We start from the raw sequence: 27,364 nt of genomic DNA, 5'->3' as shown, positions 1-27,364 counted from the left end.
TTTTAAACGTTTTAACGCTCGCAATCAAACAAGTGGTCAATTAAATAAATTACCGTGTATTTTGGGAACACAAAAAACTCATTTCATGCATAAGAATAAAAATGTTATCAGTAAAAGGTAAGACGATTTAAAAACGTGTGAGTCGGACGTGGAATCTGGAGATTCGGAAGTTGTATCGGAACTAGGAGAATCCAGGTACATGGATACACTTGAGGCGATTTTCGTCCCAAAATCAATGTTGCTTTGGGCTGATTTTAGGGCACTTTCGGTGGTGTTTTTGTGACTCTCTGAGATCCCTGTAATGTTCGCCAGAGCCTCCAACTGGAACATCAATAGAACGTTATTTCGTCATAATTCTCAACATGTGTATACTGAGTTACAAGAAGAAGAAATTTTTCAATTTTTTGAGCGTATGAGATAAAAATTTCTAAATTGATTTTTGTTATAAGTGACGCAATAAAATAAGTAACTCATGAATTCGTCACAACAATACAGATTTTTCTATAATATACAGCGCATAAAAATACTTAAACACACAGATCAAAGAAAATATAGTAAATCCGAAACTAAAACTTACATATACCAGCTGGTCCTCTTCGCTTATATAGTTGGCAGCATTAGATATTAATGACCCTACACTGCTGTACCTAAAAAGGAGTTTATTATATAAATATTGAATATGCAGGGTGTTCACTTACGAAGCGGAGAGCGCTTGGTAGTTTTCATTGATATATTCCAAAGCTGCGTTGGTGCCAACTTTGCTGCTCGTGTATACATATGACCAAACTGTTGTGAAGTCTTGGAGCCTTATTCCGGATGTGGAGTTTATCGTTTGACTCAAGAGCCTATAAAAACATGATCGAAAATAATTAGTAAAAGCTTTTGATGACCGTCGGTAAGAAATACCATTTTAAGTTGGTAGAGTTTTGAGAACATGCCATGCCGCTCAGTAAAGTTAAAATTTCGGTCATCAGCTTGGTTTCGGTGTATTTTTGCCATAAGAACCTGAAATCGGTGTCATCCGAGTCACTGTACCTCAGGGCGTTACAATAAACGATGGTTCTCAAGTTCTTTGGAACCCTAAAATGGATGAAATGCCTTTTAATTTAAATGATGCTAATATACTTAATAAAACTTCGCTCATTGTAAATTGTTTACCTGATATAGCACCGCAAATGACCTCATTCATTTTTATCAGAATAATATTAACTCTAACGTCATTAATAATAAGCTTAGTTTTAGATTAAGCGATGAATCAACTCTAGTAAAACTAATGAGTTTAATTAATTCCAACTCTGTTGGGGAAGATGATCTTTCTATAAGAGATTTAACCTCATGTTTACCTTTTTGCAAAAAACCACTTTTAAATATCATTAATACATGTATTTTGGAGAATAGTACATTTCCTGAGTTGTGGAAAAAAGCTATAATCAAATAATAGAATTTTGTGATTCTCTTAATATTATTCCAAGCTGTCAATCCGGTTTTCTTAAACAGTTCATTACTTGTCTTGTAATAATGATATAAGACATAATGAAGATAAGAATGTAACAACTTGCCTGTGTCTTCTAGACTTTAGTAAAGCATTTGATACACTTAATCATTAGATGTTACTTGCAAAATTGCACTATTTTGGTTTTTCAGATATAAGTATTAAGGTAAGGTGGGGTAAGTGCAAAAAGCGGGAAAATGCAACCACGCAAGCCACACACAGTTAGTATATTTCAATCAGTAAAGCGAGAGACTGCATTAACGCGAAGCACGTGTATTTTTAATTTGCTGGCTTTTGCCGAAAAACTGAAGGTAAGTGTTTTATTTTAGGTGAAATAATAGGGTATAAGGGTATTGTATGTATGTATTGTATGTATAAGGTATTGTATTGTATGTATGAATTGTATTGTTTTAAATAAGTATCGCCAATTATTTTTTGTTTGTTTACATGATTGCACTTGCCCACTTGAAAGTGCAATCATTAGGTTGCACTTTCCCAATATACAAATATCATTTGATTGCACTTTCTCGGGCGATGGGTGTTTTTTGGTTTTAGATGGTTAGAAGCTATAAAAAAAAGACACAACGAGGAACAGGTTATACAAAAGAAGCTATTGCGGTCGGCTGCGATTCAGAGCATAAACTGCAACCTATTAAGTTTAAGAGCTGCCTCGAAAAGATACTCTATTCCATACAGTACTTTACAGTGCTATCTGTCTGGTCGTCGTGGCAACAAAAGCCAAACCTGAGGGTTTTGTACAGCATTAAAAAAAGAGGATGAAGAATTGCTAGTCGAGTATCTAAAAACTTTACAAAAAAGTGGCTTTGGTCTGTCACGAAAGGAGCTTTTGGATGTCATTCAACAGTATGTGAATCGGAGTCAAATTCAAACACCCTTGAAAAACAGACGTCCTGGAAAAGGCTGGTTTATTCTTTTTAGACGGCGTCATCACCCAGCAATGAAAAAACCGCAGTCGTTCGAAAAAAGCAAACCGATCTGTTTATTATAAATGAATATTTCAATTTACTTGAGGGAACCCTTCAACGGTTCAATTTGGCTGACAAACCACATCTCATATGGAATTTGGATGAAACGAGTATATGTACAGATCCTAGTAAAACGAAAGTTGTAGGAGAAAAGGGAAAACCGTCCTCCGTAGAATTACTGGAGGCACCGGAAAAGAAAACTTCACGTGTTTGGTAGCTGCTAATGCTAGTGGTGAAAAAGCACCACCTTTAGTAATTTTTAAGGGCTTAAACTGATGGTCCAATTGGATTCCTGAAAGTACGGATAATAAATGCCCCAACATGACTTTTGCTGCTAGTAAAAAAGGCTGGATAAACTGCGAAATCTTTATTAACTTTTTAAAGAATAATTTGGTTACCACATTCACTGAAGTGCTATCAGTTTAAGCTGTAAGCCATCAGTATCAGATAAACCTACAGACATTATAACCGAAAAGACACAGGAGCAAAGTGACCCATGTTTGAAAAATATTTTATTGGATACAATACGATTGAATAAATCGGAAAATCCTCAAGCGATTAGACAGCGATAAAAAAAATTCAGCAGATGCTGAAGTTTTAACTGCTACAGTGGCACACACAATTCTTGAAAGCAAAACTACGAAAGTCGTTATCGAGCAAAACGATGTTCCAAGCACTAGTGGAATGAACAAATGGAAACCTAAAAAAAACAGGAAGATAAGTTCAAGTTCTCAAACTTCAGATTACGAAGAGCCAACATAATTATATTGACACCGAGGATGACATACATTTGGAATCAAATAGTTCCAAAAAAAGCCTCTCAAGATTTTGTGATGTTCAGGAAATTACTGAAGAATCTGATGGCTCAGAAAACATACCTTTGAGCGAATTAAAAAACCTATCAGATAAGGATCAGCCTAAAGATCTAGATGTAGGCACACACATAAAAGTGGCATTCAAATCTCGACGTTGTGAGAAAATATACGTTGGCTTAGTGACCGAAATAATTGAGCCATTTAAAATGTATGACTGTTCATTTATGAAAGCTGCTGTAGGGCAAAAATATCCCAAAAATACTTTTATTTTCTCAGACGTAGAAGACAAATCAGTGGTGTATAAGTATGAAATTTTAGAAAGTTTAAATTAACTTTAAATATAAGAAAGTTTAAGTTTCTTTTTTTCTGATGGTACGCATTTTATATTAAAGATATATCAAAAATATAATTTATTCCGATTTTTTAAGCTTACTAGAAATATGATGCTCTTTCCCGTTCTTTTTTATAATACGATTTAACTTCTTATTTTATGTCCGATTGCACTTTCACCCTCCGGTTGGGAAAGAGCAATCTCCTGCAACTAAAAATATATATTATTATATTTCCAAAATTTGTAAAAGTCTTTATATTTTTAATACTATATCTTTATAGGAAACACCTGAACAAGTTCGCAAACAAAAATGAATTCGGCAATGTATATATTTAAAAAAAATATGAAGTTGTAAAGAGGCACTATTAAAATTCTTGGTCGCACTTACCCCACCTTACCTTATCTTTCTAATAGATTCCATTGTGTTGTTGTAATTAAAAATGAAAACTCGATTTCAAACTCGAACTATGTAGGTACATTTGAAAACTGGAGTACCACAAGGCTCTATTCTAAGATCTTCATTATTTTCCTTGTATGTAGCTGATATGAAAACAAAATTGACTGAGATGAAACTTCAGCAGTATGTTGATGATTCACAGATGTATACGTCGTTTTGTTCCAATTCCTTACCTCTTTCCCGAACACAATTTAATAATGATCTGAATAACTTTTCTGAAAATCACAATCTAAAACTGAATGCTAATAAATCATGTGCTCTTTTTATAGGATCCAATAAAATTCAACTCGAAGTAGCAAGGAATAACTATATTTTAAAAATTCAGAATGCAAATATACCAGTAGTTGATGAAGCCAAAAATTTAGGAGTAATTTTTGATAGTAGCTTAAGCTTCTTATCCCATATAAATTGAGGATTGCTTATATGCGTCTAAGGGGTCTGCATAATCTAGAGCGTCACATTCCAGCTAAAACTAAATACATTTTATATGTATTACATTAATACTATCTTTGTTTGACTAATAATAATGCAATTATTAGTACCTTTTCTAATTCTATCCAAAAAATACAACATTTCGGAATGAGGTTTTCTTATGGAATCTCATACAGAAGTTCTTCACTAAGATATGCAATCATAGTTCCTTGATATAGGTATATTAGTAAAGTTCAGAGATCTATTAGATCTTTGATGTGCCGCGAATAGTCCGTGTGCCGGTGTTGCTTGTATTGTCACATGGCATGCATGTTTAAATCGCAAAACTTTATGTGGAAAGGGTCATAAAGTAATATCCTAAGCGACACTTAATCATTACATTAAATAAATAAATGTTTTAAACATTTAAAAAAAATTATACATTTGATTCGTAAAATTTGACTACATACGCTCACGTACTATTTTGTCTGACCTCAGTTAAACCACTCAAGCGTTAAAAGTTACCTTAAAATTTATTTGTATTTATAATTTTATTATTCGTGATTTTTGGGTTTAGTTTTATAAAGTTAGAAATTCGGGATAGTTGATAGCAAGATAAGATTTAAGTACGTAAAATCAGTTTAATCAAACATTTTAATTTAATAAGTTTAGTTTTTAGCGCTATCAGTGGGGTGTTTATAAAAAGTAATGAGAGAATAGGTGGTACAAATTATAATGGTTTTATTAGATTTTTTTTGGGTAATTTAATTTAATTAAATTCAATTTAATTTATTTCAACTTAAATTGTATATCCTGAAATATTATTATACACATTAGTTTTTTTGCCTTCCTCTTCTGTTCGTTGGCTACCTTTGCCTCGCATTCACATTGCGTTTTTTAATAAAATTTAAAAAATTGATGCAAGATTTACATATCTAGATGACTACACCCCAAATATTTGATGAAATTCTTATGAAAAATCACTGTTTTTCATCCATATTATCCAATTTAATAACGCTGTTTTTATACTAAATGTTTAGATAGAAAATTATATTAAATTTAAATAAATAAACCGTGTTATTAGATTAGATATTAATGACTGGCGAAACCGGCTGATATTCATGCATATTATTTTGGAAACAATGATTTTTAAAAACAATTTCTTACTGGTAAGTTGTGTGGGGTGGGTGGGGGGGGGTAAGGGTAGGATTAATGAAATACAATTTCTTTGCAGAAAATCATTGACTAAGAGAAAAATGATTTTAAAGATAATTATAGGTGACAAGATAATCTATAGTTTTTGTATCTACACTTTTCTCATACTTTTCTCACACAACCTTAAGGTTTTCGAGTAAAACGTGAAAAACCCTATTTTGTTGGTATAAGATTTTTTTTAAATTTTCAAATGAAAAATAGTACAATTTGAATTGTGTGCTTTGTTGATATCGTTGTTTTGTCAATGGTTGTGCATAATTTATATTAATTAAATTTAATTTAATTTATTTTAACGGTCTTGAATTGTCTAACCTGAAATATATATTTTTTTATTTATTATTATACGGGGTCAACCTCATTACAAAAAAGAATAATGCAACATAATAATTCATTTAACCTAACCACAATAATAAACTATTAAATTCTAACAGAATTAATAACCATATTAACCATTTAATTGTCATTAAAACTGATTTTGCTCTGATAACATAACTACAACCCATAAATGAATATAAAAAAAAACAATGACCAAAAGCTAATATTACAAATATTAAAAATTAAAATACCTTCCATAATCAAAAGTAAAAAAATTGAAAAAAAAATTATCAAAAATATTCAAATAATTTCTCTAATTTGATGCCTAAACTGAGACAAGGTAATGCCCAAAATATCCACTTCACCCGGGTTTAACATTCTTAAAGTCCTCTCAATTGGAGAGTGAGATGCATAATTAGTGCCACGAAAAGGCAGGGAAAACAAAGATTATGTTTTAGGTTTCTAGTTGGCACATTAAAGAAAATCATCCTCAGAAGTTCATGGCAATTTATATGACCATTTAACAACTTAAATAAGAAAATACGATCTGAATGTCTTTGTTTTAAAGTTTTTAGATTTATCATCTCCAACGCATGGTCTATTATAAGGAATTTTCATATTTAACTTAAACAGACAGAATCTAACAAACTTGTTCTGAACCCGTTCCAAAGCTAAACAGCTGTTCATGTAAAATGGTGACCAAACCATTGAACCATAATTAAGTAAAGAAACTACAAGTGAGATATAAACTCTGCGAACCACAAAACCAAGAACCCTGGACGACTTTAAGATTGAATTATTAATGTGTGTATTAAAGGTTAAAAAAGTTGTGTATTATAGTTGTTCATCAGACCATATCACAAGATCTTTTATTGTGCTGCTGTACTGAAAATTACGGCCAGCAACACTATAAGATGAATCTTTCCGCTTATTTTCTTTGTAAAAACTCATAATATTACACTTGCTAATATTTAAAAATAAATTATTATTAATACACCATTTATACAATTTATTCAAATCCTGCTGAAACCTAACCTGGTCAAGGTAAGATGATTTGTCAATAAAATTTAACATCATCTGCAAATATCAAGAAGTTATTATTTTTAAAACAGGAGGCAACATCATTAATAAATATATTAAACATCAGAGGTCAACAATGGCAACCCTGCGGAACACCAGAGTAGACAACAATGTTGTCTGACTCAGCATTACCAATGGGTACTTGCTGGGTCCTTCCCGATAAGAAATCAAAAAACCAAGCCACTAATTTCCCAGGAAAGCCAAACAGTTCCAACTTCCTTAGTAATTTATGCTATAATTAAGTCTATCAAAAGCCTTGGAGAAGTCAGTGTAGATGACATCCATCTGACACCCCTTCTCCAAGGCAGTAAATCCTGCAAATATTATTAGCTTTGTTCGCTGTGACATTTTCAGAACAAGTTCAGAATTGCTTTGCATGCGCATTGTTAAAAAGAGCGTTTGCGGTGACTAGTTCTGAACTGAGCTTATTACTTGTTTAGAATCAGTCTGTAACTAGTTCAATCGATCCTTGGATTCTCATTGGAATTTTGAGTTCTACACTTCCGCAGTAGATTTTTAATGAATATTTGATGTATGTCGACTATTTACTCTTGTTGCTTATTTTCTGACAAGTGATGCTTATTTTATTTTATTTTTAAATTTAAAATCAACAATAGTCACTGTTAAAAATAATAATTGGTTGTCCTATTGGTTTTTACGTTTTTTTACGTTACAAAAATTCTTCGATATTTTGAGAATATTGTCCCACAGTTTCATGATAACCTGTATTTTCAACATTTTCGAATGAGCACTCACTAATGAACTGGCAGATCAATTTTTTGAGTCCCCATATTATAAAGAACAGGAAGGGGGACTCAGAAAAAATAACTCCTCCCTAAACATAACCTATTAAACCAAATTAAAATATATTTTCTAAGGGTGCATCCAGTCCTTTTATATTTTAAGTAGGTGTATGCATCGGTTCTTTTAAAATCGAGATGCATAACTACTTACTAGGACATTAACATTGTAAATATAGTAATTGACATTTTCTAGTGTTATTTTCTTTGGAAAATAAATGTTTTTGAAATGCTCAAAAAACAATTCAATTTACATACTTTGTTCCATTATTTTTATACTCGTCAAACAACTGCTTGGACTTAGAAATGCATCCAGAATGTCCATATTGACAAGCCTTGGACAATATCAACGCCTGCTTGGTGGTATAAACTTGATTATTCGAGTCTAACGTGTTAAACGCTACTGATTCGTATACTTTATCCATAAGATTCAGCATCCAGGAAGTAAATTTGTTGCCAACTGTCGTATTGTATCTGCAACGGGAGCATTATAGCCAAGCAAACTTCCAGTTAAAAAATGATAACTCACCCAACTCTTTGTAGCAAATGATTATTTCCCACGATGGTGGCATACCAAGGATAATAATCCGTTTCGTTTTCGAGATAACTCAGCAGATCCAGAACTGAACTGTAACTCCAATTGCCATAACCACCTGCACTGCCAGATCTGGCCAAGTTAAAGGTGTCACTGATGAGCTGAGCCCGGTTCAACACGTCGATCTTAAGATGGTTGGATTTTAGTTGAGTTTTTATGGCGGACCAGAGAGTATTGTCGTATTCCACCCTGTAGAAACCTGTAAATCAGAGCATGCGCATGAAGAAATAACCAATTTTTTTCAGCACTTACCAGCTTGCTTGTTATTCAGGACGATCCAATCGCTGCCATTTAAAACATTAGAAATGATTAAATTTTCACCAGGAACCAGCCATTGTTTGACAGTGGTATTCCAGAAAGTGGTTATATCATTTGAAACGGTATACGTTATCGGGACGTAGTATTGGGTAGTGGTATCGTTGCCCGATAGTAAAAATCTCTCCTAATCAACAAAATTTTATAATAAAAAAAATATTTAAATTTATATTGTACATACCTGTGAGAGCACGACATCGTTTCCACTTTGCGTAACAAAGACCACAGGGTGCCCGGACCCTTCCACCCAATTATGAAGGGTTGCGCTTAAATTAACCCCAGATGGCAGGACGTTCGATGGGGTGTATTTGGCAAACGATGACCATAAATATGATGGAATTGCAGATTTTTGGGCACTAGAAATTTAATTTGAAGTAAATAGATGCAGTGTTTTAATCTTATTTGATAGCAAACACTGAAGAATCAGTCACCGTGATCATGAAGATTAAACCAGCGCCAGCGGTGAGATGTTGATCACAGTTGGTAACAGCGCAAACTCCGTCCAACGGTGCAGAATTGTGCGTGTTTTTTTTGATGGTTGGCTAACATCTTACTGCTCAAAAAATGTGAATTTATTCAGGTTTTATGGTACGCATCCCGACTATTCGCGACGCTTTGTGATAAAAAAATTCTTAATTCTGTATATTCTTGGATTTAAAAAAATCTCTAGCAATTTCAGAGACAAGCAACTAGACGCGCAACCAAAGCCAATATATCTCTTTCATTTTATTACAGCCATTTTCCTTTACAGATATCTTCTTTTAGCATTACCGATGGTAAGCAAAGGTGGAGCCACAGTAACCAATCAAATAAATCAATTACCATTAGTATTTCCTCTTAATTTTTAGTATTTTCTACGACAAAAAAGGAATAATAGGAATAGGAATGGCATCTTGTATTTTGGATTGAGTCGTTTGTGTAGAATTGTCAGTTTTTAGAATTTATCCTTATAAGAGATTTTTGTTTGTAAATAATGAGTCATTTTGGGCTTAGTAATAAACAGTAATAGGTAACCCACCCAAGCAACATATATCTTATTATCATTAAATATGTATTTATTCAACGATTTTTTAGTAAATTTTTCGGTTTTGGTAAATTTATCAACCGCATATGGTTAAGGTATATTTATTAAATTGTAGAATATACGTATATCATAATATACATATACAATTTTGTTTACAAAATATGGCATTTGGCAAACAAAATTGGCACAGGATTTACATATCTACTTTTTAAACTCGATTACTACACCTCAAATATTTGATAAAATTCTTCTGAAACATTTATTTAGTTTACTATGGACGATAAACATTAGTTTATCGTCCATATTATCCAAACTAATAACACTATTTTTATACTAAATGTTTAGATAGAAAATTATATCAAATTTAAATAAGCGGTGTTATTAAATTAAATATTGAATATATATTTTCTGCAAAAACATTGTTTTTCATCAAGACAACCCTTACCCCCCATCCACCCCCAACATTTTCTAAGTAAAAAATTCTTTTGGAAAATCACTGTTTTTCGTACATAATATCCAATCTAATAGCACCGTTTTTGTGTTAAATATTTATTAATATACATATATATATATATATATACAATGTATATCAAATTGTACTGTATATCAAATTGAAATAAACAAACCTGTGTTATTAGATTGGATATTAACGAGGAAACCGGCTGTTATTCATGCGCATTATTTTGGAAAACAATTTCTTACTGGCAAGTTGTGTGGGGTGGGTGGGGGGTAAGGGTAGAATTAATAAAAAACAGTTTTTTTTTTTGCAGAAAACAATTACCTCGGAAAATAATGCTGTTTAGATAAAAAAGAAATAAAAAATAAAAAAACAACTACATATACCTATGAGACTTCTGTTACAAAAGACGTAAATAGTATACATAAATCATCATGAATCACCTGATTCTAAAGAGCCTTAAACTAAATTTTAAATTTCGCGGGCAGGTTCTGTCAAAATGCCTAGCACTAGCGTCATCTGCGTTCACCTTTGATGACGACAAAAAAGGATAGATACATGGATAATAATTTACTGTTGAGTTGCGCGTCTCGTTGTTTGTCTCTGGTAACTATGCAAAAATTATAAACAGTTAAAATTTCTCATCTAGCAACATCACTAAACTCGTTCTCCGAGATCACACCCTTTGAAAAAAAAAGCCTTATTATGTGTAAAATGACACAATAAGCAACAAACGAAGGAAACATTTAACACCCCTTTACCATTGAGTGACTTACTACGTGGTCAAATAATCCCTAATACCATAAATGAAATTGTCAGGGCCCATAATATTTTTCTCGATCATCCTTAGGATCGAGGCCCCTTTACTATAGGTTATCGTATCAAATTTTGCTGCAACCTTAATAAAAATTTACTCAAACCTCTCCTTTTCGTGTTTGTTTTTTTTTTTTTTGATACCCTTACCTCAGCTCTAGTTACAGCAGAAGAGGTCAAAGCTGAAGCGGACTTTTGCGAGTCGGCCAGCAGAGCCACTTGAACAACTTCCACGTTGAACAACTTATCCAGTTCCCAGTCCAAAGTTTGCTTGACCTTTAAAGTTATTCAAAAAATCACGTCCAGGTGTTCAATTATTGCCAACGAATAAACTTACAGCAGCGGCTCCAAAAAATTGATAAAACCTGGCGAAACCCTCGTTTAAAAACAAATAATCCCACCATTGGCAAGTGACCAAGTTACCGAACCACATGTGGGTAAACTCGTGAGCGATTACTGTCGCTATGCCCTTTTTGTAAGCGTTCGAGGAGTCCTCCTCACTCCAAAGAAGATAGGTTTCCCTATAGCCTACTAAACCCCAGTTTTCCATTGCTCCAGCAGCGAAGTCTGGAATGGCTAGCTCATCCATTTTGGGCATATAGGTGCCTGGAAAGATTGTTTAAAAAAGTGTTTATAGGGTGCAACCGAGCACTTTGTCTAGTATCAATTGTAATTTATTTTCTGTGAATGGATGTGGCTATAATGCATAATTAGCCCCAATAACCCTGAGGCAAATTAAAATGGCGTAACTTTCTTTTATCAAGCTGACTTGCTTATTAAACGAATACGAATCAAGGTCGTAGTTTGATCAGTAGAAAAGCCTTTGGTCAGAGGAGACTATTTAAAAAAGGAAAATTAACTAGAGATTGTTTAACGGGTGATGCCCCGGCAACGAGGTCTAACGACTAGATACTTGTTTTTACGGGTTTTGCGTTTGATTACAATATTTCAAAAATTAGTTAAAATTCAGGAATTTTAGCCTAAATAAAAGTCAAAAACCAAATTTCACTCAATCAAATAGGACCCATAGGAAAAAAGTTTTGATAGTCACGTCACCTGAAAACTTAATATTTCGAATACTTGCAAAAAAATACCCTAAGTCAACCCCAAATACCAAATTTCATTCAAATCAGGTAAATAACAAAAAAGTTAAAAAAAAGCCCCACATAATAAATACATTAAATCCCAATCAGATTTTTTTTTTTATCATTAGGACCCACTGCATTGTAATTTTTGTCTAGCAAAATGCCTTGTATGGTCCACTGTGTCGCATCAATTTTATGATAATACAGGGTAAATTCTAAAACGTCAAAACTTTGCCGAATTATCACGGCTAAAAGAACACGATTTGGTAAAATATATGCATATATTCGGATTGTCCAGAGTCTCTTGAATATTTCCATACCAATTCTTGGAAGTTTTCGGCTATTTTAAGTATTTTATCGATGAAATTAGGAAGCAAGTCCGAGCCGATTCATCCAGTTTGACGCCATGTTGTCAAAACCGCCGTAAAAGACGCCATTAAAATTGGGCATAGACGTCAAAATCGACCATTTTCAGACGATGTTTTAGGGTATAAAAAAATGCTTTTACCTTATGATTTGTACATGGAAAAATAGTAGAGAGCTTCATGAACAGATTAAAATCAATTCTGGCCCGATTCCAATAGCTTTTAGTAGTTAATTTTCGATTAGAAAGAGGGTATTTTTTACGGCCAAAAGCCCCCTTTCCGTTGCCATGGAGAAGCGGCCATGGCTTGCTTTGAGAATCGCCAGTGTCCAGGGTGACTTTTAGCGATTTTTCGCACTTGGTACTTTTTTAGAAAAAAAACTTTTAGAGTACTTGTAAAAATGGTGAAAAAATGAAATTTTAGTATATTATAGTAAAATGAATGGCGCATTTGCTCGATTGGTTTTGGTTCATCTATGACATATAGGGTGCACACAATTAATTTTTAAAGTGACAAAATGTTCAAAAATTCATAACTCAAAAACGGCTCTACTTAGAAGTACAGTTGATATTGAAAAATATTCTCCTTATTATAGGCTACAAACCGTATATAAGCCATTTGGCTCTATGTGGCGCTCTTCTGTAGGTCATTATTTCCGTAAAGATACCGTTCCCGACAAAAGTTCCATTGAAAAAATTGGACAAATTTTTTTTTTTATTTTGAGGGCGTCCTTTTCCTTAACAAAAAAATAAATGACAATTTGTAAATAATCAGGTTGTAGCCCCATATTTCTAGCTTATAAATAGGTAAACTTCATTTTTCTAGCCCAAATACCAAGAAAGTTATAAGCACTTTTATCTAACGGGTCCGAATTTTGTGCGAAAACTCTCCCGCGCCCTTCCTTCAGAGCTTCGCTCTAATAAGTCCTGACCAGTCTAACAGCTTTATTAGTAACAGACAGCACCTTGTCTTGCATCTCTTTTTCGCTGACCTATAAGCCCACAGATAAAAATCGACGTATGACAATTCCAATTTCTTAGCGGTTAAAATTATGTATGCTTCATCTTACTCGCGCGGACACATTTTATATATCCGTCTCAGAAATTAGTTGCGTCGCGCGTGGTGCTCCTAGGAAATGTCAGGACCGTAGTTGGCTACGTTTTAAAATAAGGTGGATTTTGATTTATTTAATACCAACGCTACAGAAACACCCAATTATACGCGTATTACATATTATCATGTTTATTTTAGCATAAGTTTCTGAAACTACTGAGAATATCACAGTGGTTTCTTGAGCGATTGTATGTATATTCTACACATCGAGATAATTGGAGAATCGTCGATCTTATTGTTGATTAATTTATGCAATAAAGAAGTTAAAAGGGTACATTACAGTTAGCCATTACTTGCATTGTTCTTGTTTTGCATCTTCTCAATCCCTGCAGTTTCTCACAACAAACCCATGGGTCATATGTGAGTTTAAAATTAAATTTTGAGCTAAAATGACACACTCTTCAGACTGATAGTCAATTAAGGTAGTGCTTCTTCGTGTAAAACTTACTACATCGCACTTATTTATATTTGAAAATAATCCATTGCTTACTGATGAAGATGAGGCTTATTCAAATCACCTTAGATTATTTTATAATTTTCTCATGTAATAAATAAATAAATAATAATGTTTCTATTTTGTTGACTACGCTGACTAAATCAATAATGAGTAGAAGATTAGATTCTTGACGTGGTAAGATAATAATCTGGGTCGTAAAGATAAGTATAAGGATGAATAAACGGAAGTAAGGTGTCACAAAGTTCATAACTCAAAAAATTGACCGGATGTTATTTTGAAAATTTGTACACATATTCTATGGACAATTTCTTTGAATACCTATTTCAGCGTTTTTCCAAATTCAAAGAAGAATTTGAAAAAAAAATTTTTTGAAAATATTGATTTTTTTTTTCTATTTATTCGACACAAAGTTCATAACTCAAAAAATTAACCAGATATCATTTTGAAAATTTGTACACTTATTCCATGGATAATTTCATTGGATACCTATTTCAGCGTTTTTCCAAATTCAAAGAAAGATTTGAGAAAAAAAATATTTTTTGAAAATATTGATTTTTTTTTCTATTTCTTCGACACAAAGTTCATAACTCAAAAAATTGAGCCGATATCCTTTTGAAAATTTGTACACATATTTCATGGATAATTTCATTGGATACCTATTTCAGCGTTTTTCCAAATTCAAAGAAGGATTTGAGAAAAAAAATATTTTTTAAAAATATTGATTTTTTTTTCTATTTATTCGAAACAAAGTTCATAACTCAAAAAATTGACCAGATATCATTTTGAAAATTTGTACACGTATTCCATGGACAATTTCGTTGGATACCTATTTCAGCGTTTTTCGAAATTCGAAGAAGAAATTGAAAAAAAATATTTTTTGAAAATATTGATTTTTTTTTCTATTTTTTCGACATTAAATTCATAACTCAAAAAATTGACCAGATATCATTTTGAAAATTTGTACACATATTCCATAGACAATTTCCTTGGACATCTATTTCAGCGTTTTTCCAAATTCGTACAAGAATTTGAGAAAAAAAATATTTTTTGAAAATATTGATTTTTTTTTTATTTCTTCGACATAAATTTCATAACTCAAAAAATTGACCAGATATCATTTTGAAAATTTGTACACGTATTCCATGAACAATTTCGTTGGACACCTATTTCAGCGTTTTTCCAAATTCGAAGAAGAATTTGAGAAATAAATTTTTTTTTTGAAAATATTGATTTTTTTTTCTATTTCTTCGACACAAAGTTCATAACTTAAAAAATTGACCAGATATCATTTTGAAAATTTGTACACATATTCCATAGACAATTTCCTTGGATACCTATTTCAGCGTTTTTCCAAATTCGTACGAGAATTTGAGAAAAAAAATATTTTTTGATAATATTGATTTTTTTTTCTATTTCTTCGACATAAATTTCATAACTCAAAAAATTGACCCGATATCATTTTGAAAATTTGTACACGTATTCCATGGACAATTTCGTTGGATACCTATTTCAGCGTTTTTCCAAATTCGAAGAAGAATTTGAGAAAAAAAATATTTTTTGAAAATATTGATTTATTTTTTATTTCTTCGACATAAATTTCATAACTCAAAAAATTGACCAGATATCATTTTGAAAATTTGTACACATATTCTATGGACAATTTCCTTGAATACCTATTTCAGCGCTTTTCCAAATTCAAAGAAGGATTTGAGAAAAAAAATATTTTTTGAAAATATTGATTTTTTTTTCTATTTCTTCGACACAAAGTTCATAACTCAAAAAATTGACCCGATATCATTTTGAAAATTTGTACACATATTCCATGGATAATTTCGTTGGATACCTATTTCAGAGTTTTTCCAAATTCTAAGAAGAATTTGAGAAAAAAATTTTTTTTGAAAATATTGATTTTTTTTTCTATTTCTTCGACACAAAGTTCATGACTCAAAAACTTGATCAGATATCATTTTGAAAATTTGTACACGTATTCCATGGACAATTTCGTTGGATACCTATTTCAGCGTTTTTCGAAATTCGAAGAAGAATTTGAGAAAAAAAATATTTTTTGAAAACATTGATTTTTTTTTCTATTTATTCGACACAAAGTTCATAACTCAAAAAATTGACCCGATATCATTTTGAAAATTTGTACACATATTCTATGGACAATTTCCTTGAATACCTATTTCAGCGTTTTTCGAAATTCGAAGAAGAATTTGAGAAAAAAAATATTTTTTGAAAACATTGATTTTTTTTTCTATTTATTCGACACAAAGTTCATAACTCAAAAAATTGACCCGATATCATTTTGAAAATTTGTACACGTATTCCATGGACAATTTCATTGGATACCTATTACAGCGTTTTTCCAAAATCGAAGAAGAATTTGAGAAAAAAAAATATTTTTTGAAAATATTAATTTTTTTTTTTATTTCTTCGACATAAATTTCATAACTCAAAAAATTGACCCGATATCATTTTGAAAATTTGTACACGTATTCCATGGACAATTTCGTTGGATACCTATTTCAGAGTTTTTCCAAATTCGAAGAAGAATTTGAGAAAAAAAAATATTTTTTGAAAATATTGATTTGTTTTTCTATTTCTTTGGCAACCAAAAAAGAACCGTGACTTTGACATTTAAATAGGCGACAGCTAGCCAGTCAAAAAAAATATAAAAATTTTTAATTTCTCCAAGATCTTGAAAGAAAGAAGAATTTTGAAAAAAAAATTACCTTGTTACCTTTAGAAACAACAAAAAAGAAAATAAAAATTAAATGTGAAGTTCACCATAGGCTTGATCCAGACACTCAAGATTAGGGTATTAATTGCTGAATCTCTGGTAAATTTTTTTGGAACACCTGGATATTAGTCCAGTGAAAACATGTTTGATTACATCACTAATATTTGACTCCAGATCAAAGAACATAGATTATCAGACAACTAGTTCCCACCTTATCCCAGCTTTTACAAAATGCGACACCATTGCCTGAGTTATTAAAAACCGTAACAACTCAAAGCAACAACTCAAAAAATCAGTTAATATTGAACTACAGTGCAAAAATACATATAAAACTGAATAACTAAACTCACTCCAAAAAAGGTTGGTTTCCCTATAGCCTACTAAAGCCCCAGCCTTCCACAGCACCTAAAGAAGCACCACAACATCTAAAGATCTTGGGAGCTGACCCTATTCTGGCTTTACCTCCAGCAGTGAAATCCAGACATTATCACCGCATTTCCACTTACCATATTTAATTCCAGTAATACTCTCCAAAGTCCTCATGACAGACGTACCGAATTCCACGGCCCAACCCCTATGGGGGGCTGATTCGGGACGCGAACACACCCCATGGGTCACCCCATTGGCAATGGTGTAACCCTCGGTACACGTGAAATTCGACACTGAGAACGCCAGCAAGTAAGTCGACATCAGGGTGGTTTCTTGAAAGGTGGTTTTATTGTAGATGCTACAAAAGGTTATTTATTCATTAATAAACATTCTTAAATGATTACTTAGGGGCACTACCTATTCACCACAGTGGTGTAATTAGGGTTGGTACTAGCCAGCACGCTTTGGTCGGCAGGGTAAGTAATGCTTAACAAAAAGGTGGCTTTTAATTGGGGCTCGTCCAAACAGGGGAAAGCATGTCTGGCATTACCAGGCTCAAACTTGCTTACCACCAAATAGGCGGTACGGTTACTTTCGTCTTGGTAAGTACTCCGGTAAAATCCCACCATGGCGTCTGTCTCAAAACTGTTAAAATATCTAAAAAACCACCCTTTAATCGAATATTTTCATTTATCGATTGACTGAGTTACTTTATATGCAAATCATACTCCGTATTAACTACTAAAGCGGTGCTAGCATTATACGTTGCGATTTCTGTAACGTTTGAATATGATATGAAGGAAATGGGAACGTTTACGCCCGAAGCAGTGGCCAGAGATACCGAGGTAAGTTGTTCCACTCTATGGTGGAAGCTGATTGATGAGGTACTGTTGGCTACTGTGAATCTTATGGTGACCTCACCTTAAAGGGGGATGAAACTATTATTTAATGGTATTGTAAGTTTAAATATTTACCCTCGAAAGTTTGGTTTTGTCCGGTAAATGTGCCGTCAGGAACAAAGAGGTCTATAGTGTATCTGGATGGTACCACCGTGGCCGGTAATCGGTAATCCTCTGCTATGCTACTTGATATCGCTAAGATCATTACGAGGGGTTGTAACCAGTTCATGTTTGGTCCTAGAATGTTTGTGTATTTGTTTTAATTGATTATTTGTACCCCTATAATAAACAATCTTTTGATTAGGATACGCTCGCCATTTTGAATTTCTACATTTAATTTTTAAGTCAACTTAGAATGTTTTCTTACTGCTAAAGGCCACGTCCAAATAATTCAATATAAATTAATCAAACGAACTTACCTTAGTGATGTTCGATCTTAATTATATAAAGGCTTCGTCGAAATAAATAAATAGTGTTAGTGTGTGTATGTGGAAGACTATAGAATAGTTTCTCGTCTAATTACACTTAATTGTTTTATATTATTTATTTATTTATGAGACGAAGCCGAATATAGTGAAGTATTAAAAGCTTTAGTTGTATATAAGTTATATTTAAAATAAACTGTATCAATAATTATCTTACGTTTTTTTTTTTCGAAAAACACCACCAAACTAGGCTACAGTCAACCCACTACTGAGATTGGCTCTTTCAGTTTTCACAACGTAAATAATAAAAGTTGTAAAACTTAATCCTGTTAAGATTCGAGTGTATATGGCAGTGATTTTTGTGTTTGCTTAGAAATGTTGCATAAAATGGGTTTTCGTTGATTAGTTTATTGTATATTTTAAGTACTAATTATAGACGTTTATTGTAAAATTTATGTATTTGTTTAGGATGTAATAAATTATTTATTTAATTAAAAAAAAAACGATTTTATAAGGTCAGAGGGGTAAAATGATGTATTTGATGTAAAAGGAAAATAGGTCGTAATATTTTTTTCATTAAAAAAGTAAGAAATTTGTTGTTTTTTTTTTAAATCACCTTTATCCATCCTAGATATAAAGGGTAAAATGTTGTAATTGGGAGTAAAGTTCAAGCGAAAATATTCTGAAAAACTAAATAGAATAACGTTTTTACCCTTGAATTCATCATCAGGAGTTCCTATGTATTAATGTAAGAAAATATATAAAATCAAAATAAAAGTCAAATATCTTAAAAACTGATTGGAATATTCTCACGCTTTTAAAATGTTCTTAAAGGTGTAAATTAATTCAAGCGATAGTTTCAGAATTATTGACATTTTTAGGTTATAGTCCCCAAGTAGGATTTTGGATTTTTAAAGTGACCACTTATTTTAAAGTTCAATAAGTCAAAAACTACTTGGAATATTCTTATTAAATAATAAGGATGTTATTCAGGAGAATATTCATTGCAAGTATCCTTAATGATGTAAATTAGTCCAAGGAATAATTTTAGAATTATCGGCACTTTTAGGTTATAGTACACAAAAAGCATTTTTGATATTTAAGGTGACTACTCATTTTAAAGTTCAATATCTTAACGACTACTTGGACTATTCTCATTAAATAAAAAGCATCATATTAAAGGAACATTCTTTGCACATATTCTGCATGATGTAAACTAGTCCAAGGAATAGTTTCAGAATTATGAAATTGATGACACTTTTAGGTTATACCTTACGCTCCCGAGTCTACTTTTTTTAGAATTTTGAGATAAAACTCTACGCCAATGCTTATTATGACCTCATTAGAGATCCTAATTTTTTTCAGAAAAAAAAATCACATTTGATAAGATTTTAGGGACTCTCACGATTGTGTTGGATAGGAGTCAAAATGATACTGGCCCAAATTTGAAAAAAACGAAAAATATATTGAAAATGTTTATTTCTACGAAAATACACTACTTAACATAAAATGTTTTGAAGCAATTTTGTTTTTTTTTGTAAACATAAGTAAACATTACACTTAATGCATTTGATTCTTGATCTACTTTGAGAGGATTCCAGGCGACAAGTGTTGGGATTTTTTTGATCCTCATGTACTGGTCAATGATCAAACGAATCTTTTATCTTCACAAGGTAGAGGTGTATATCTTACCTTCTTGGCAGAAGGTTCTTCATTTTCATCCGTTTGAGCGTGTTCATAGTTTAGATTTCTTTTTTTGTTCCACAAACCATAAATTCTCCTAATGCTAGTCGAAACTGCAAAAAATCTAAGATTTGCTTTGAGCTATATCCATTTTTTTTACAGTCACTTCGATATTCCATCCAGCTATTCACAATAGCTATGTAAAATAAGTGTAGAATGGTTTTAAATGTCCATTTTCGAGTTTTAAAGTATGTCCGATAAGCCTCAGTCATTTGATCACAAATATCAACTCCGCCCATCTTTTCATTATAAACTTTAATTACATTTGGACAGGATACTTCTATATGTTTTTTTGTGTTTTTATCCCTTCTCTGAACAGTTTTTACTGGTTCTATTCCAAAAGCCGTAGATGCCATGACGACTGATTTGTTACCTTTCCATTTTGTCAAACATACTTTGGTATCATTTTTTACGTGCACTTCTGCGTCGCCTCTTTTCATAGTAGCATCTTTTTGAAATACACATCCTTTTACTCTGTTTGTCATTATGGTTCCCGTTCCTTCCATTTTTAATTCTTTTAATTTTTCAAATAATGGTATTGTGGAAAAATATCGGTCAAAAAAAATAAAGCTTCCAGGTGGCAAGGTTTGTATTAAACGAAGAATAACTGATGGCCCTAAACCAAGTTGTTTATCTGGCAATGGCGTCAAGGAACCCTGGTATATTTCGAAGTCCAATATTGTACCACAAGACGTTGTAATGACAAAATTCAAAGTCCAACCGGCCTTGGTTTATTTTTGACAAATTGTCATCGTCCTAAAAAGGGTATCATTTCCTGATCAATTGAAAAACAACCATTCTCTGGCCTGTGAATTTCAAAACATCTTTGTCGAACTCGGTCTATCATTGGTTGAACTTTCCAGAGATGATTCTTCTTCTTAATATCATCCGATACTGATAGAATATCGACTACGTGAAAATTCGTTCGAAGTTTATAAAACCTGTCACGCGCTATAACATTAGCTATGAGAGATAATCAATATTTGTTACTCCAGTAAAGGTGAATTCTAGGAAACTTAAAACATCCCATAATTGCATGCATATCAGAAAATTGCCTAATTTCTTCATCAGTGAATTTTGGAGTGATTTACCTACCATGTTGTTGCAAGTAATACTGAGAAGTTAACGCTGCCCCCATTTCATAAAACTCATCATTGAAATATCTACTACAACAACTCCATGGCAAAACTGGCTCAGGTTCATGGTTATCAAACATAGTAGGGATTTCTTTGCCTTCAAATGGCTGCTTCACCCATGTTGGAGCAGAAGACTTTTTTTTGGCCTGTACTAGGTCTAGGCGCGTCCTCATCACTGCTGCTGCTGCTGTCGCTGCTGCTCTTCATCTTCCGATAAAACGCGTTCGGGTGGAGCAAAAAATTCATCATCATTTTCGCTTTCCACCTTGAAATCGGACTCAAGGTCATCAAGGAATTCATACACGTCATCTGGATTGGCTGCGAGCCTCTCCAAGTTCAATAATCTCTTGGATCCTAGAAACAACATAACTACTAAAAAACGGTACCGAATTTTTTTTGTATTGGTTGGCTCCCAGCCGTTACAATTGTGATACAGCGACATAGTACGCACTTCTAAAAATGGCCGCAAAATATTTTGAAATATTTTTGAGCTTATTAGGGAAAACAATGCATTACTTAAATAATTTAACATTAAAAACACGGTTTAAATTAATTTTAGTTAAAACTTAGCATTATTCGCCATTACAAGTCACAACAAAAAAAACGAAAATTCATGCTCCTCTGCCGAGGTCAAAATGGCTACTAAATCCAGCCCGTGCGTTAAAAGCATAAAGAGGTGTCTTGCACAATCGTGTGGTATCGTTTTGGACAGTTAAAATATCATTTTGATGTTTATATCCCATGTTAATAAGACTCACACAATTGTGACATGCTGGCGCGTAAGGGTTATAGTGCCCAAGAAGGATTTTCGATTTTCAAAGTGACCACTCATTTCAAAGACTACTTGGAATATTCTTATTAAATAAAAAGGATGTTATTCAGGAGAATATTCCTTGCAAGTATCCTTAATGATGTAAATTAGTCCAAGGAATAGTTTCAGAATTATCGACACTTTTAAGTGAGTTCCCAAAAACGGTTTTTGATCGTCGTTAGAATATTCTCATTACACAAAAAGCATGATATTCAGAAGAATATTCTTTGCAAATAATCTTTATGATGTAATCTAGTCCAAGGAATAGTGTCAGAATTATCGACATTTTTTGGGTGATAGTGCCCATGAAGGATATTCGATCTTCAAGGTTACCACTCATTTTAAAGCTCGATATCTCAAAAACTAGTTGGAATATTCGCATGAAACAAAAAGCATGGCATTTAGAAGAATATTTTTTGAAAATATTTGTCATGGTGAAAATTCGTAGAAGGAATAGTTTAAGAAATAACAACACTTTTCAACGATAGAGTCCATGAACAATGTTTGATCTTATAAGTGATCACTCAAAGTTCATTATCTCAAAAACTAGTTAGAATTTTCTCATGAAACAAAAAGCATAATATTCAAGGGAATATTCTTTATAATCTATATCAATCGGAGTAATATTTATCACAATTATCGACACATTTAGGTAAAACTGCCTAAGAACGATTTTTGATCTTCATGGTTACCATTCATTTTAAAGTTCAATATCTCAAAAACAAGTTGGAATATTCTCATGAAACAAAAAGCATGATATTAAGGAGAATATTCTTTGTAAATGTTCTTTAATATGTAAACCAGTTCAAGGGATAATTTCAGAATTATCGTAACTTTTTGCTGGTAAGTGTTCATTAAAGAATTTGATCTTCTAGGTGACCACTTGCTTAAAAGTTTAATATCTCGCAAACTAATTGGAATATTCTCATCAAATAAAAAGCATAATATTTAGGAGAATATTTTTTGCAAATGTTGGTTTAGTGAAAGTGTCCAAGAAGAATTTTCGATATTCAAGGTGACCACTCATTTTAAAGTTCAATATCTCAAAAACTAGTTGGAATATTCGCATGAAACAAGAAGCATGGCATTAAAAAGAATATTTTTTGAAATTGTTTGTCATGGTGAAAATTCGTACAAGGAATAGTTTAAGAAATATCAACACTTTTCAACAATAGTGTCCATGAACAATGTTTCATCTTATAAGTGATCACTCAAAGTTCATTATCTCAAAAACTAGTTAGAATATTCTCATGAAACAAAAAGCATAATATTCAGGAGAATATTCTGTGAAAATATTTTTAATATGTTAACTAGTGCATGGAATAGTTTTAGAAATATTAACACTCTTCAGTGATAGTGTCCATGAACAATGTTTCATCTTTCTAGGAGACTACTCACTTCAAAATCCAAAATCACAAAAACTAGTTAGAATTTTCTTGTGAAACAAAAAGCATAATATTCAAGGGAATATTCTTTGCAAATGTGCTTTATGATGTAAATTAGTCGAAGAAATAGTGTCAGAATTATCGACATATTTAGGTGATTGTTCCCATGAAGGATATTAGATCTTCAAGGTGACCACTCATTTTAAAGCTTAATATCTCAAAAACTAGTTAGAATATTCTCATGAAACAAAAAGCATAATTTTCAAGGGAACATTCTTTGCACATGTCCTTTATGAGGTAAATTAGTCGAAGGAATAATTTCCGAATTATCGACACTGATAAGTGATAGTGCCTAGTTTCAATTTTTATATAGTGACCACTCATATCAAAGTTCAATATCTCAAAAACTAGTTAGGATATTCTCATGAAACAAAAAGCATAATATTCAAGGGAATATTTTTTATAATCTATATCAATCGGAGTAATATTTATCACAGTTATCGACACATTTAGGTAATACTGCCCAAGAACGATTTTTGATCTTCATGGTTACCATGCATTTTAAAGTTCAATATCTCAAAAACAAGTTGGAATATTCTCATAAAATAAAAAACATGTTATTAAGGAGAATATTCTTTGTAAATGTTCTTTAATATGTAAACCAGTCCAAGGGATAATTTCAGAATTATCGTTACTTATTGCTGGTAAGTTTTCATTAAAGATTTTGGTCTTCTAGGTGACCACTTGCTTAAAAGTTTAATATCTCGCAAACTAATTGAAATATTCTCATCAAATAAAAAGCATAATATTTAGGAGAATATTTTTTGCAAATGTTGGTTTAGTGAAAGTGTCCAAGAAGAATTTTCGATATTCAAGGTGACCACTGATTTTAAAGTTCAATATCTCAAAAACTAGTTGGAATATTCGCATGAAACAAGAAGCATGGCATTAAAGGATATTAGATCTTCAAGGTGACCACTCATTTTAAAGCTTAATATCTCAAAAACTAGTTGGAATATTCTCATGAAACAAAAAGCATAATATTCAAGGGAACATTCTTTGCACATGTCCTTTATGAGGTAAATTAGTCGAAGGAATAATTTCCGAATTATCGACACTGATAAGTGATAGTGCCTAGTTTTAATCTTTATATAGTGACCACTCATATCAAAGTTCAATATCTCAAAAACTAGTGAAAATATTCTCATGAAACAAAAAGCATAATATTCAAGGGAACATTCTTTGCACATGTCCTTTATGAGGTAAATTAGTCGAAGGAATAATTTCCGAATTATCGACACTGATAAGTGATAGTGCCTAGTTTTAATCTTTATATAGTGATCACTCATATCAAAGTTCAATATCTCAAAAACTAGTTAGAATATTCTCATGAAACAAAAAGCATAATATTCAAGGGAATTTTTTAATCTATATCAATCGGAGTAATATTTATCACAGTTATCGACACATTTAGGTAATACTGCCCAAGAACGATTTTTGATCTTCATGGTTACCATGCATTTTAAAGTTCAATATCTCAAAAACAAGTTGGAATATTCTCATAAAATAAAAAACATGTTATTAAGGAGAATATTCTTTGTAAATGTTCTTTAATATGTAAACCAGTTCAAGGGATAATTTCAGAATTATCGTAACTTTTTGCTGGTAAGGTGTTCATTAAAGAATTTGATCTTCTAGGTGACCACTTGCTTTAGAGTTTAATATCTCGCAAAATAGTTGGAATATTCTCATCAAATAAAAAGAATAATATTTAGGAGAATATTTTTTGCAAATGTTCTTCGTGATATAAACTAGTCCAAGGAATAATTTCAAAATTATCGACACTTTTTGATGGTCAGGGTTCATGAACGATTTTGATCTGCCAGGTGACCACTTACTTTAAAGTTCAATATCTCAAAAACTAGTTAAAATATTCTCATGAAACAAGAAGCATGATACTCAGGATCATTCATTTCAAAATCCAATATCTGAAAAACCGGTTGGAACATCCTGGACTATCATTATAAAATGGTGTTCCTTGTCTGTAGAGAACATAATTACGTAATAAATATAAAATTCCAATAGATACAGAAAACGGTAATGGAGCAATTAAAAATGCGCTAGAAATTCAATAGCTTCATTTTTTCTCCAATCTTAGACCATAGTCGATCGTAATAAGGATATATTCCTTTTCTGCAGGAGATATAATAAGGATAAAATGCCAAATCAATTAAGGATGTATTTATGCATATTTCAATTTAAAACTAGTCGTAGACCCCTGGAATCATTGACACTCCCAGGGAGCAAAATAAGGCCTTAAGAACCTCCTTTTTTTATATAATATGGCGAATATGATGATGACCTTAAATGACGCACAAAGATCAAGGCTTTAAAGATATCTTAGAGGGAAGTCATATTAAACGACCCTTATGACAAATTTGTAATTTATAGCATCCATTATAAAAATGTTAGTAGAACTGCTATAAATTGTTTTTTGTTATATTTAAACACGGATACTGAATCATCGAATTCGAGAGAAAAAAAATACCAGAAAATACCCCCTTCGTCTTATTATTTTGACATTTCAATAACAATAAACGTATCATCCGGTAAAATGAAAAATTCCCGGTACCGTCGAATTTCAACATTATTATCTCAAGAAATTAGTTATTATAAAAACGTTACTTGCCGGGGGTATTATGAGCTTAAATGGTATTTAGGTCTTGTCGGGGTCATAATTCAAATTATGCCCGATTCTTGAGTTATTTTCAAGATAAGATAAAAACGATACGAAAGGGATATCGGAAGCTGCGGGATCCGAATTCAGTAGTCGCATGCTGCCGAATCATAGAACGAAAATGAAGGTAAGATGACAAAATCATGAATATTTTAGTTAGTTGTGTTACAATAAGAGTTTAACATAATAAATTGTTCGTCCCGTCCAATTGTACAAAAGTGTACATCCTTTCTATGAGATCATTCATGAGCTGTACCAATGAAGTCAATGGAGATTTTTTCTGATACCATATCGAGTGTTAATTTAACATTTTTGGTCATACAGTAAAAACTCATTTTGTCCGTTTGTAAGTAAAAAAAAGCCATTTTATTAACACGAATTAATTTCGAGAGTTTAATGACGTCATTAGTTAGCAACTGAAGTCAAAGTTCTCGTAGAAAAGGCTCAATATTCGATTGTTTTGATTTGAACATTTCGTCTTTAGGTTACCACCATCAGCAGGTTGAATTATTATTTTTTTTTCCTCCAATATTTCATAATTTAATTACCTTCTCGTATCTCTAATCCGATTTTAATTTTTTTAAGCGGTGATAGTGTAATCTCCAATAAAAGAACAATTAATATTGTGTTTTCATAAAAACCCAATTTAATTGTAATAATAAATATATCATATAAAGGATATTGTAAAATTAAATGATTACTATTAAAATCCACATCGATTAAGGAGGGTAATATAAATTTTATTCGCGATGTGTTTTTTTTATTGATAGTGTTTTTATTGAAGTTTCGTATCGAAGGAAAACTTAATTTATGACGTGTAGCTTAATAAGAGAATGTTTAAAAATTGCACACTGAATGTCAGTAAAGTTCGGCCATTAGAGACAAAATTTTGACAGCTTACAGCTAATTTTTCAACTGTCAAAAAATGACAGTTTACGGATAACTTAATAATAAACTGTTAAAATTATGACAGGAGTGACTTATCCGAAA

The 27,364-nt window shown here is 32.0% G+C and overlaps 2 protein-coding genes across 3 annotated transcripts in view; one reads left to right on the top strand and one right to left on the bottom strand.

The window, feature by feature from the left end:
- Window positions 1–36: 36 nt before the first annotated feature.
- LOC126733867 (membrane alanyl aminopeptidase-like) lies at window positions 37–18,939 on the bottom strand. Of its 2 annotated transcripts, none has more exons than XM_050437290.1 (16): window positions 18,780–18,939; window positions 18,213–18,374; window positions 17,949–18,159; window positions 17,656–17,895; window positions 17,376–17,596; window positions 11,444–11,712; window positions 11,257–11,382; window positions 11,070–11,191; window positions 8,994–9,168; window positions 8,750–8,939; window positions 8,432–8,696; window positions 8,161–8,376; window positions 907–1,080; window positions 699–845; window positions 578–647; window positions 37–321 (listed from the first exon to the last, which is right to left on the bottom strand). In XM_050437290.1, the coding sequence occupies exons 2-16, from the start codon at window positions 18,364–18,366 to the stop codon at window positions 79–81; spliced, it is 2,823 nt and encodes a 940-aa protein (XP_050293247.1). In that variant the 5' UTR covers window positions 18,367–18,374; window positions 18,780–18,939; the 3' UTR covers window positions 37–78. The 2 variants fall into 2 exon arrangements, with proteins under 2 accessions (XP_050293247.1, XP_050293248.1); XM_050437291.1 differs by lacking the exon at window positions 18,780–18,939 and adding an exon at window positions 18,557–18,717.
- A 7,396-nt stretch (window positions 18,940–26,335) lies between these two features.
- The window catches only part of LOC126734205 (uncharacterized), a 29,324-nt gene continuing 28,295 nt past the window's right edge, over window positions 26,336–27,364 (top strand). The window contains exon 1 of the mRNA XM_050437741.1: window positions 26,336–26,501. Coding sequence (XP_050293698.1) covers window positions 26,472–26,501 — 30 coding nt within the window. The 5' untranslated portion in view covers window positions 26,336–26,471. The remainder of the gene's footprint in view (window positions 26,502–27,364) is intronic.

Source organism: Anthonomus grandis, chromosome 3 (assembly GCF_022605725.1).
Source record: "Anthonomus grandis grandis chromosome 3, icAntGran1.3, whole genome shotgun sequence".
In the NCBI taxonomy this organism is placed as follows: Eukaryota; Metazoa; Arthropoda; class Insecta; order Coleoptera; family Curculionidae; genus Anthonomus; species Anthonomus grandis.
Note: the sequence above shows the minus strand (reverse complement) of the source record. Positions and strands in the feature narration are given on the sequence as shown.

What these genes read in the sequence shown, in the direction of transcription:
- LOC126733867 (XM_050437290.1), bottom strand. Translation starts at nt 18,366, where the DNA reads ATGAACTGGTTACAACCCCTCGTAATGATCTTAGCGATATCAAGTAGC. An exon ending in CTGCTGTAACTAGAGCTGAG is followed by an intron (nt 11,192 to 11,256) that starts GTAAGGGTATCA and finishes ATTTTTATTAAG; the next exon opens with GTTGCAGCAAAATTTGATAC. An exon ending in ACGATGTCGTGCTCTCACAG is followed by an intron (nt 8,940 to 8,993) that starts GTATGTACAATA and finishes TTTGTTGATTAG; the next exon opens with GAGAGATTTTTACTATCGGG.